Source organism: Idiotropiscis lumnitzeri, unplaced genomic scaffold, assembly GCF_059441095.1.
Source record: "Idiotropiscis lumnitzeri isolate Australia: NSW breed Sydney's pygmy pipehorse unplaced genomic scaffold, RoL_Ilum_1.0 HiC_scaffold_67, whole genome shotgun sequence".
NCBI classification, from domain to species: domain Eukaryota; kingdom Metazoa; phylum Chordata; class Actinopteri; order Syngnathiformes; family Syngnathidae; genus Idiotropiscis; species Idiotropiscis lumnitzeri.
The window spans coordinates 1,038,961-1,051,557 of NW_028283605.1; the positions used below are offsets into that span (position 1 = coordinate 1,038,961).

General features: G+C 38.6%; 1 protein-coding gene across 5 annotated transcripts; it reads right to left on the reverse strand.

Annotated features, from left to right (window-relative positions):
* Nucleotides 1-368: 368 nt before the first annotated feature.
* On the reverse strand, nt 369-11,345 carry LOC148315652 (uncharacterized). Of its 5 annotated transcripts, none has more exons than XM_088287433.1 (8): nt 11,145-11,345; nt 10,330-10,378; nt 2,993-3,064; nt 2,801-2,875; nt 2,475-2,531; nt 2,262-2,396; nt 1,899-1,961; nt 369-613 (listed from the first exon to the last, which is right to left on the reverse strand). In XM_088287433.1, exons 1-8 carry the CDS (start codon nt 11,145-11,147, stop codon nt 405-407), a joined length of 663 nt encoding a protein of 220 aa, XP_088143559.1. In that variant the 5' UTR covers nt 11,148-11,345; the 3' UTR covers nt 369-404. The 5 variants fall into 5 exon arrangements, with proteins under 5 accessions (XP_088143559.1, XP_088143558.1, XP_088143561.1 ...); XM_088287435.1 differs by having other exon boundaries at nt 443-613; nt 2,262-2,315; nt 2,514-2,531; nt 11,145-11,181; XM_088287432.1 differs by lacking the exons at nt 10,330-10,378; nt 11,145-11,345 and adding an exon at nt 3,161-5,159.
* Between the last annotated feature and the right edge of the window lie 1,252 nt (nt 11,346-12,597).

Genomic DNA, 12,597 nt, shown 5'->3' on the forward strand with positions numbered 1-12,597 from the left:
AGCATTTTGCTTCCTTCAACAGCAAAAGCAAACGTTTGCTGCTCAAGTTGCAAATGTTAGCCGCGCAGTGAGGGGCTTAAAGCTCAATTCTCTTTAAAGTAAGCCATATGTTGGATCTAAATTAAACTAAATTAACTATCCTATTGATGTCGACGGTATGATGACACTTACACCTGTTTTTTTAAAATAAGTTACAAAAGAGCAACCACTAAATAAAAGAATAATATAATATGAATAATAAAAATAATAAATGAAGTAAATAGATCAAATTTGAGACAAGTCTGCAGTTTCTCCTACCGACTTATTATGTCATCAAAGGATGTCATTTATTATACGTAATAAATATATACATTATACAGTGTGTGCAGCACATTATACAGCGAGAAAGTAGTGGTGACCTGTGTCTATAGCCTCTGATCAGAAACAATCCTGTTGTGGACATAGAATTTAACGGCCTTCCAGTCCCTCTCAGCAAGGGCTCCCGGGGAAGCTGCGATGCATCTCTCGCAGTCTGCTTTTCCCGGGGTCTTACCCGTGCGTATAAAGTCCATCAAAGAGTGTTCAACAGCCTTAACCTCTTCAGTTGACCACTTTCGTTTGGGTCGATTCGTACCTTGAAAAGAGAGTAAAAACACTTAAAGCACAGATACTTTGGAAATTAAAGACATTCTTGACTTTCCTCCCTGCCCAATAGGTGTAGTCTCTGTGCCTATTGTTTTCCAAGAACTTGGGTTGACCTGAATAGGTTGTCAGTGAATATAATCGGGGCTGCGACGATATTACAAAAAATATATATTTTATAATATATAAAATAAATACATCACAATACATTTATCCTTATTGATAGCTTCTTTTTGTTCTCAAACAAATCACAGCCGACACATTTGTTGTTGATGCTACCAGCAAAAGAGGATTCTGAATTAATCATTAAAAAAACAGACAAGGCATTCCATTTGGAAGGTGAGGAAAGGAAAGGAAAATTCACTTCATGTTAATTAGGTGTTGAACTGTTCACTTGTGCAGTACGATTTCATTTACATTTTTTGTTGTTGTCTTTTCCTACCACACCAGCTTTAGGCTATCATCTTATTTTTCTTCTTAAGTTCTTTTACTCAGATTAACTAGGTAACTACAAGAGGAGTTTACGTCAACTCAGGGTGATCTGCAGGTCATTGCCTGTGAATATTCTCATTCATGCAGGTCATTTTATTCTGAAGGCATTGAATCAATTGCAACTGGACTGTTCTGTTTGACTAGGTTCACATTGAAGAGAAATGCAACCCGGATTGGATGTTTTTTTTTTGCCCATATATGACCTGCATCTTGTTTTTTGTGATAGTCTGATTAAGATTTTTTTCAAATCCAACCTGGGTTGCTTTTATATGTGGTCCTATTGGATTTTTTGCAAAGCAACCACAATCTGAACAGCCGGCTCACATATGTACATCCTTGATTTTACTGATTCGCTTCACGCAGGCATAGACAACTGTTTGATTGTCCGTGAATCTGCAAAGTTGTAATGAGTCACGGTATTGGCTTTATATTTATCTTTAATTTAATTCCACTTGAAACAAAGCAAAAAGTGCACATTTGTCATAACTGTAGTCACCACATAAACGGCAATGACGTAACATTATCTTTAGGGGTGTCTCCATGAAACATCAGGAGGTTATTTTCACATCTTAACACTATTTGTAAGGCAAAGGCAATGCAATGAGTAACTATCCCTGCCGAGCAGAAGAGACTGGACGTAGTAACTTGTGTCTGGCATGAAAAGGGTAAATGAGCATTTTGTTTCCCTCTTGCTATTCAGTTACAGTGTCTAGAAACTTCTACAACAATAATTTAATTTACATGTACAAGGCACAGGAGACCTAAAAATGATAGGACATTCTTACCTCGTGATCCTCGCTTCTGTCCAAGTTGTCCACCTTTCTTATCCTGAGGTGGAGGTTCCTCTCCTGGAAAATATTCATGGGAAATAAAATCATTTACAATGCATCACTAGCCTATTGTCATATCATTAAGTGGTGAAAACAAGGCATGAGTTAATATTTTCATTCTGGTACAATTTATCCACCCATTGGGCAACACTACTTGAGTAACATTGCCCTAGCTCGTTGCAAGAGGGCTCTTTTTTGCGAGTCGCTTTTTTTTTTTTTTTAATTTTCAAGTCAAAATTCTCAATTTTCAGCTCAATATATTCATTGTTTGGTGAGCCAGTGACATAAATGTAAAAGTCAAAGCCATGTTTCACACACCTGAATGCTGTTCTTCTCCAGGTTGTTGTTTTTGTCGAAGAACTGAAGCTCCGCCTGGAAAACATTCATAGAAAATGACCTCGGAGAAAGAATGAGCCTCTGCAACTTTTGTAATTGTATGCCCATCCAGCGTCACTGTACAGAAACATTCATAAAACAAAGCAATAAAATTCATGTCGAAACACAGGACACATAAAACAAAATTCTAGCCACCAGAGCCTTGATTCTGTCCAAGCTGTTGCTTTGAAGCACCTTTTCCAGGATCCTCCCCTGGAAAATAGTAATCAGGAGCAAAATGATGTAGATAGCTTGTCTAGCCTACTGACACCTCATAGGCAGAGAAAACATGGCAGAAATTCCCAAGATATATTGGTTCCGTTTATCAGCCCATTGGGCATCACTAGATCAGGAACATTCACCACCTATCTGTTGGTGAAAGTTATACAGCAACATTACTGTTAATAGAGCTGACGGACATATTTGACTGACATATTAGTTAGCGACCATCAGGACACGTAATCAACATGCAAAATTCTTACCTGCTGAGCCTTGCTTCTGTGCAAGCCGCCTCTGTTTTGAAGCACATTTCTTCTTCTGATTAACCTGTTCCCCTCCTGGCAAACATTCAATTTGGCACTGATGTTATTTTTACATGCAAACCGACCGTCAATGAAACATAACTTTAATTTACAAAAAAAATTTCTTGTCTGGCACACAAATCAGAAGAATACCTGACATATCTGCTGCAGCACCAAGATCATCATCTTGAGATGAAGAGCTTTCTTGCATTATGTCAGTTTGGTCTTTATGGTGACAAACAAAGGCAGATTAAGTCAAATACCAGTGAATTTAAATTATAGAGGTGGAAAGGCATCTTATCCTTAGAATAATTTTCTTACCATTGGGGCAAATCACGATTTGATCCAGGCTTTTTCCCTTAAATTCTCCTAGTCTGCCCTGTTCACAGGCCATCAAGACCTTGCTTATCTTTGCCAATTGCAAAGTTCCTTCGGGGAGGCGATAAAATTTTCTGTGCACCCTGATGTCATGTCCTAGAAAGTCTGCCAAAAGATCTTGTTCAGTGTCATTGAGATTGAGTACTCTTGAAAGAGTGGCCACTTGTTTTCTCAGTTTAGTGGAAGACAGAGTTGCAGGACTTTGGGCCCCACAGTTTTTAGCCAACTCCCGGATACAGTCAGACCCACGAAGTCTTGTTCCAAACCCTGGTCTAGCAAACAAATACATATTTTCACCAACACCACATGAGCTTCGCTCCTCAACAAGTAGCTCGAGAGACTGCACCATAGCAGGAGTTAAGATAATAGGCACCTTCCTGCCGCGCTTCCCACGAATTTCTACACGCTCAAAATGTTGGCAAAGCTTTTTTTCCAGTCCAGTCAGGGCGTCTCCAACATCCTCATTAAATGTTGACTTATCCCGTGTGATAAATACTTCTAAGCTCATCTTCGAGACTTCACCTTCGCGCCTTCTGTTGAAAAAGATTATCTGTGCTAATATAACTTTAACAAGATTGCTCCAATTCCTTGAGTTTTTTTCGTACAATAATTGCTGGTGATATTGTTTTTGCTTGTCCGCCATGTGCATGTGCATTTTTTTGACATCCTCTGCTAATGGTATGAGCTTCGGTTTGTTCCACTTCTTCTCCTCCAGTGTGCGGTACGCAGCAGAAGAAATCATTTCGTTCCAGGTTAGACTGTACATACGCCTAAACTCTTCGACCACCTGCCTCTTTTCGTTGTTTTGTGTTGAGAGGGCTACAGCCTCCATAATGTCTGCAACCCTCTGGATGCTTTGCCCTAGCTTTGTAGCTAGTGTGGGTTTCTCAAATGTATTGATCTGATCATCAAAGCCAGCTACTAATTTCACAGCTCGAATTACATGTTCAAAGTGTTGTGGATTAATATAATCCTCCAGTGTTTTTAGAGGGGTCACTGTCCTTCCGAAAATCACAAGTCTCCCCAGTCCTCGCATAATTTGGCGGATGTTGTCGTGCTGGGAAGCAGTTTCACGGTGCTTGTTGTACATTTTTTCTCCGACTTTCATGATGTATTTATCACCTTTAATAGCAAGGGTTATTTCATCTTGAGTCATCTTATTCACTAGGGCCCATACTTTCGTGCTCACATCTTTAGGTGCTGGTTGAGCAGAAGCACACAGTGATTGTATTCTTGTTTTCCCCGGTAATGTTCTGCGAACACTTTGTGCAAGCACGCACCGTTTCGCATGCTTCCACATAGACTTGCGCTTGAAGTACCCAAAGCATGCAAAACAATGCTGATAGTCCTTTGGATTGCTCTTGCCTTCACTTTGTTGTCTACAAGCTACCAGTGTCCCTTCTCCTTTCGTGAGTGCATCAATGTTTTGTGCTCGATTTCCCTGCTTGCGAAGGAGATCCAGCAGATTTCTCCTTTCCTTCGACTTTTTGGGATATATCACTGCATTGGCAACTTCACTTTTATCCTTATGTTTCCGTTCCAAGTGTCGTGCAATTTTTGATTGTGGTTCCCTGCAGTAAAGGCAGTAGTTTTTCTTCTGGTGGTATTTTTTAGATCCATCTACTTTTGTAACATTAGCTACAACAGGAGAATCACACTTTTTATCAGACCGTGCCTTATGATAGGATGTTTTAAATCTAGTGTAAGTCTTTTTCTTTCTTCTTTCAAACATAGAGTCATCTGTGTCGTCTTCTACTCGAGAAATTTTGATTCTCTTGTCACTCTTTTTCTGTCTTTTTTTGGTCTTCAGTCTTGATTCACCTGAATTGTCTTCTTCACTCACACTTAAGCAACTCTTATCACGCTTTTGGGGTCTTATTTTGGTCTTCACTCTTAGACTTGAATATCTCTTGTCACTCTTGCGCCTTTTTTTTGTCTTCAGTCTTCCATCATTAGAATCTTCATCTTCACTCAAACTTGAGCATCTCTTGTCGCTCTTTTTGTGTCTTTTCTTAATTTTCAATCTTGATACCCCTAAATCCTCTTTGTTGCTAGAAAACAACGTCAGATTGTCGTGCGTCCCTGTTTTTAGCTGGGGTTCATAAGAGTCTTCTTCCCTGGAATGTATTTTTTCATCTCTGCTTTGTTCTGATGATTCGTCAGAATTGGCCTCTGATGATGCTGGTACATACTCATCCCCACTGCTGTCATTGGAAAGTGACACTTCAGAGTTGTCCTCCAGCATTCCTTTGGTCAACTACAACAGGACAGAGACATAAGAATCAAAACAGATGCAACTTCACATCACAAGTCTTCCCTAAAATAGAATAATTTATTAAGCTGACAATACAAAAAGGACAATACAAAACAAAATTTGACTCCTGTGACTTCCATTTAAATCTGACAATTACAAATACAAGCATGTTCTGAAGAACATAGGAGCTATACTTACAAATACACTCTCTTCTCGTGTTAAGGGCGGAACCACTATTTCATCCTGCAACTGCCAAAATTGTAAAGGGAATTATTAGAATTTTAGTTCAAGCATTTTGAAAGTATAACAGACAATACACCAGATGTTATTATATATACATAACAGGCTATGTTACAGCTTGCGCTGTTGTGAAACTATATAAAGTTGTATTGTATAATTTAACATTATAGTATTACTATTTAAAATTAATAATAATTAAATATAAATATGTAAAAACCTTTTGGGGCTCGTTAACTTGTGGAAGAGAAGATAAACCGCAATCAATGGGGAAAAAAAATGGATGGATGGGGAGATAAAGGGCTGAACGATTTATCGTTTTGGGACCGAAATCTCAGACAACGCAATATCGAGATCGTCAAAGCTGCGGTTTGCGTCACACATTCACGAAGCAGATCACAAAAAAAAAAAAAGAAAAAAAAAAAAAAGAAACAAAAGCCTTGTGCTGTTGTCCGAAGCCCCGAAAGTTATTTCTTTCCCCCCTGCTTGAGTGCGCAGCGCCAAGCTATCTTGCGCCGCTGGACTATGGACTTTATTTGTACTATAAGAAAGTCCGTGCACAGCAGCAGCATCAAGCTGTATAATTACAAATAAACGACCGCTCTAACACGTAGCGTTTTCTCAGAGGCGGCAAACAAAAAGCAAAGTATAGCGTTAGTTGTACAGTCGACTTTTCACAGAAGTCTGGTTAGAAACGCGTTAGGGTGGAAAGCCGGCAGCAATTAACATAAATGTTATCTTGCAATCAGTACGTATCTAGGCATAGACACAATAAGATGACGGCTATAATAGCAATATAGCAGACGCTCTGCGACCGGAACACGTAAACGGATGACTTAATCATGACGAAGAGGTCCGATGTCAAACGTATAGTAAATATTTATAATCTCATCAATAATATTTGCACCATAGAGTATTGGGTTTTGAGATCTACACAATAATAGGTCTCAAATGTATATATTTTAAGCAATTTTGCTTTGCTAAAGGGACAATGATTTCATTGACATAATCTGACATTTATGTACAAAGAAAATGTACATTAGTACAAAATGTAAAACAATTTGGGCTTTAAAAAATACATTTCAAATACACAATTACACATAAATACAAAAATACAAATTTATAAAACTATTTTTTAAAAACTTGGAAAAAACGGCCCTGCTCACGAAATCTCTGAAGTGTCTTTGCATTATTACAGTAATAGCTTTTATTGTTTTTACTGGTATAATGGCATGCTCTGTAATGTCTGTAAATGTCACTGTACATTATGCAGAAAATCGCAATCGTAATATCTGTCAGAAAAATGACAAGTTTTTCCTAAAATCATTCAGCCCCAGACAGAGAGAGAGAGAGAGAGAGAGAGATGTAAATTAATGTTACACTTGTCCATAAACAATCAGTATAAAGAGATTATTATGCAAGTTAGCAAAGAAAAAGGCTCGCTGAATATTAAGGAATGTGAGTGTGTTGCTCAGCTGGACAAATGTAAGGTTTTCCCCATGTGTTGAAATTAAATTAGATTACATTACAAAAATAAGGTTGAAAGCCAATTGAGAGCCAAAGGCAAAGTAAGTAAGTCTGTCTTTTTCTCTGTTAAAACAAAAATTAAACCAAAACAGAATAACATGAAAAAAATGTTGCCGGGGAGACCTCATTAAAAAATTTTCATGTTTTAATTTCCACTTTCCATTTTAAGATCTCAAATATAACATATCCTACCTTTACGTTCTGTTCAACATGACAGCTATCCATTACATCAGCAACTGCAACGAAATCACATGAGAGAAGAGCATTAACCAGGTTCCTAATGAGCTAACAGCAGCCATGTGCCTTTATTATAAACTTTCACCTCACCATGAAAATTATTAGAGTTAGCGCATCCGAGACAATAAAAATACATAAAGCCATGATCAGCCATGCTAAGTACACGAAACATCTTTCACTGAAGATGCACAACTACTTGGAACAAAGGTCACTCAGTAAAAGGATAAGTTTGGCTCAATTCCATCTGTTACATTATTTTATTTGTTGTAGTTTTCTGTCAGATTCTCAAGGAATATGGTTGAGGTAATTCAAACATTGGAGAAAGCCCTTGCGCGATGAAGAACCCACTTGTGGTAAAAGCCATCAATAACAAGCTTCCTGAATTTGTGAAGAAAGCAAAGCTTGTCTTTATGGTCAATCGAAAAAATAGTGTCACGTAAGTCAATCATTTTGATTATTATCTTGCATTTCTGAATGAGCAATAGGATAACCTCAAGAGACTTGAGCATCTCAAAAGCACATAAAAGCTCTGACAAGATGGATAACAAACTAACACACACAAAAAATGCTGCGACTAAATCCATAAATGATTGTGTTGTTTGTGGAGATGAGAATCACAAACACCATGACAAGATCCTACTGAAAATGTTTAAGGTCTGAAGACATGCCCAAAAAGAAGGTATTGCGAAACGGAATGATGTATGTGCCTTGAGAGGCACGTCCATGGTGGTGGGTGTAAAGACCAGTACATGTGCAAGAATAAAGACTGTATGAAAATGGGCTCTTCAGATCGCCACTACCTCCTTGGCTCCAAAAGTGAAGCTAAGAAATATGAACGAGGGAAAAGCACCGCAGGGAAAAGACAGCGGAAATAAAAGTCAAACAGAGAAACAAGAAAGATTCTGAAGTGAACGTTTTCCAGCTATAGCAGAAAGATGCAAAAAGGCTGTAAAAAGGCCTGGAATAAGGAATTCCACAATGTCAAACTTGGTGGTTCTCAAAGAAAGTGGACTGCAAGAGAGTCCAGTCCTGATGATGTTGTTGAAAGTCCTGACTAATGCAGGACAAAATAAAGTTCCTCTTACGTGCGGGTAATTGTGACACAAATCTAACACCATACTGTAGATCAGGCATAACCAAATGGCGGACCTCGGTCCGGATGCGGACTGACTGATGGTTCGGACTGGACCCATGACCAATTTATGATAAATGTACACGAACAGAATTTTTTTTCAGGCTACATTCGCAAATGTGGTCGCTTCTATTACGGTAAATGCGTCACTGATTTGAGCCAATCAAATCTTTTGTTTCTGATCCACTGCCAAATGTGCAGCAGACATGAAGAGAGTGCTTGCTCAAAAGTTAGCAAGGTCGATGCGTGTTGTTTTAAAAATGAATGGACGGAGAAATTGATGTTCATTCTGGCTTCAGCCGGTTTAAAACCAGTGTGCGTCATTTGCTCCGAAACCGTCGCACCAACACGAAGTGCCACTACGAAACAAGGCACTGCTCTTTTGCTCAAAGTTGTCTGCTGAAGTCTGAGGAGAGAGCACGCAAAAACATCGAACTTTGAGTGCAGTCTTGCGGATTTTTACATTTTCCATTTTCGTTTACAGCCAGCGGCATGCAAACGAATGTTCACTAAAAGTATCATTCATGGATTTTGGGCAAACATTAAAAAAAAAAAAAAGTTCAGTCAGGGCAGTTGCGAAGGAGTGCTAAAATGCGGCTAACAAAAATTATTTAAAGGAAAACACAAAGACCAGGTATGTGAAATAATCAACCAAATTCTAAGCCTTCCCTTTTTTTAGGCGGACAACTCTTTGATTTCAGGAAAAAAACGGGAAAAGACATTAACTCAATGCTCAGCAGTTGATTTATTTCTGCAGGAGATATTTTCCTTTTTTTTATCTGCAAGTGTCGCCCTTAAATCCTTTAACCTGGAGCCGCTTACATTTTCTTGAATGTGAAATAAACCCCTTATATTTATTTGACTGGGAAATGTGTTTAATGGTAACATTGTTAAATATTTAGTATATAAGTGTGCTCTATTTAAAATTACTCTAAATATTAAAACTATATAAAAATGTGAACATAGGCTAGACCAGTGATTCTCAAATTGTGGGGCGCGCCCATGCTGAGGGGGGCACGTGGGACCCTGAGGATGCTTTTTTTCCGCCGTGGTATGGCTGAATGATGCATTGTTTTAGGACCGAAAAAGGCGATCTCAAACAACACGAGTTTGAGCCCTTTGACTCTAATTTTTGTCTTTTCTATATTATGTACATTTTAATAACTGTGTTTGGTTTGGTAAAAAAAAAAAAAAAAAAAAAAACTAAATATTTATCATCTCATCAATATTTGCACAACAGAGTACTGTATTTTGAACTCCTCACAATAATAGTCCTAAAATTTATATTTCTTATCAATTTAGCTTTGTTAAGGGATATTTTATTGACAATCTAACATCAACATACAAAGAACATGCACATTAGTACAAAATGTAAAAAAAAATTGGTGGGGGGGCGCGAATTGTTTTCTTCTTGGTAGGAGGGGCGTGACAGGATATAATTGAGAAGCACTGGGCTAGACAATAAGGGAAGTAGGACTTTGATTCGAACCTTTTGATTGGAAGAAATTTTAGTAGTGGGCCTCTGTGACTTTTAATTGAATACCCCTGCTGTAGATTCTGCCTACAGCACGGAGAATGCAGGGATCTGTGATTTATTCCTGATTTTGATTAATTGAACAGTTTATCAAACGCATTTTGTAGTGATATTGATTACTGGCCTATCCTGACACAAATTAGATTTACCCCACCACTAAGCCCCCACCACCCCTTCGTCCCCCAACTCACCTGCGCCGTCAAAAGTGTCACCACTGGAAAAGAAATCTGTGCCTTCCTCCTGTAAACAGTGACACAATCAAAGATCATCAGATCACAGAACTACTTTCACTTTACAGCCTCAGACATTTTAAGTGTTGCTTACCAGGAGTGTTAAACTCACTACACTTCACATATAGCATAATTTGTAGTAATATTTACTTGAAAAAAAACTTGTCAAGTTTTTCAAGTAAATATCACTCCCCAATATTTGCAGTGTATAGTTTTAACCCCTGGCTTACACAACCATTGGGCTATCATATTAATCAGTTTGGTCATTCAGTTTTAACAGACTAAAAATCAAATAATTTATTGTGTCATAATGTGGCTTTTACCAAAATATACCGTATCTCAATGAACAATATCTAGAGCACCTACGCGAAACAGGCCTATACTAAAAAAGTACAATGACGCATGTAAAAAAAAAAAAGTAAACCGCATGACAATGGAAGGAAGATGAACTAATCATCATCATCCATCATCATCCTGTCCTCTGCTTCTTTCTCTTTCGCACTCATCGTGCATTCTACTTTACACAGACTTTAGAAGCTTCATTATAACGTGTATTTCACAAAAACAATAAACCAAATTAATGGATTCAACTGTTTTACTCGACGCTGGCGCGTGTACACGCCGCTTATTAACAAATAACTTAGCATTAAATATGCGGCAACCATCCTGGAGAAGTTCCACCACACTGACACAAAGTTAGCTCATTTTACATTGCTCGAACTCCCGTGTGAAAATTGAAGGCAAGTAAAAAGGGAATACAAAAATAAAACACTTACCATTTCTCTTGAATGCCCGGCAGCTTGAGCCCAATGTCCTGTACTCTCGATGCTTGTGGTTAGTCGAGCGAATTTGCCGATAAGCAGGTGAGCGGTCGAAAAGGGAGTGCTTGTTTTTAACACAGCACACACCACCGTAACAGCGAACGTAGTTATCAAGAGCAAAAAAGAGAAACTGGTTAAGATTTTTCAATCCATTATGCGGCCAAGAACTCATGATAACTTATATCTCGTCATGATATGTTTTTTCTTGAAACGACAAGTGATCGGTGAATGGGGAGGAGGGGGCAATTGTTCGACTTCGCACCAGTAACGGGAGAAAGATAGTACGTTTGGGGACCTCTCTGTTCCACACAAGCATACAAGTAAAAGAGACACACAAGCGGCTGTCCAGTTAAATCGCAGCCGCAACACGGCCACCAAATTAGTTATTAGTTATTTTTTGTACTACTACCTGAGCTTGCTTAGTTGTTTTACTTACTTTCTATTTGGTCTGTTTTAGACATCAGAAATGTAATTATGGTAAACACATACTTCAAATCAATTACCCCCCACGCCCATTTATTTTTCAATGCAAGTTACAGTACAGTAAAAGAATTTCTCAAACAGTTGAGGGAGTTCAAGAAGGAGTGAAAGTGCCAAAATTAATTAAACAAATACACCATGAAATGTTTAATTAAAATTATCAATAACAAATTCGATGTTTAATTTATTAATTAAATGTAGAATAAAATAAATAAATGTGTAAACCCGGTTAGTAAAATATGGGTGAATCAACGTTGCAATATGATTTATATATATATATAGAGAGATATATAGAGATAGATAGATAGATAGATAGATAGATAGATAGAAAGATAGATATAAATATATATATATAAATATATATATAAAAATATATATATAAATATATATCAGATCCAAGAGGAGCAGTGCAGTTTTCGTCCTGGCCTTGGAACAGTGGACCATCTCTACACTCTCTGCAGGGTGCATGGGAGTTCGCCCAACCAGTCTACATGTGTTTTGTGGACTTGGAGAAGGCGTTCGACCGTGTCCCACGGGGAGTTCTGTGGAGCGTGCTTCGGGAGTACGGGGTACAGAGCCCCTTGATACGGGCAGTTGGTTTCCTGTACCACCGATGTCAGAGTTTGGTCCGCATTGCCGGCAGTCAGTCGGATTCGTTTCCAGTGAGGGTTGGACTCTGCCAAGGCTGCCCTTTGTCACAGATTCTGTTCATAACTTTTATGGACAGAATTTCTAGGCGCAGTCGAGGCGATGAGGGGATCCGGTTTGGTGACCTGAGTATTTCATCGCTGCTTTTCGCAGATGATGTGGTACTGTTGGCTTCCTCAGGCCGTGATCTCCAACTCTCACTGGAGCGGTTCGCAGCCGAGTGTGAAGCAGTTGGGATGAAGATCAGCACCTCAAAATCTGAGACCATGGTTCTCAGCCG

Bases quoted from the DNA above. Each gene is read 5' to 3' on its own strand.
- LOC148315652 (XM_088287432.1), bottom strand. From the start codon at position 4,949: ATGTTTGAAAGAAGAAAGAAAAAGACTTACACTAGATTTAAAACATCC. The intron at 3,065-3,160 runs GTAAGAAAATTA...GTCACCATAAAG, and splicing joins AATCGTGATTTGCCCCAATG to ACCAAACTGACATAATGCAA. The intron at 1,962-2,261 runs GTGTGTGAAACA...AATATTTTCCAG, and splicing joins TGGAGAAGAACAGCATTCAG to GAGAGGAACCTCCACCTCAG.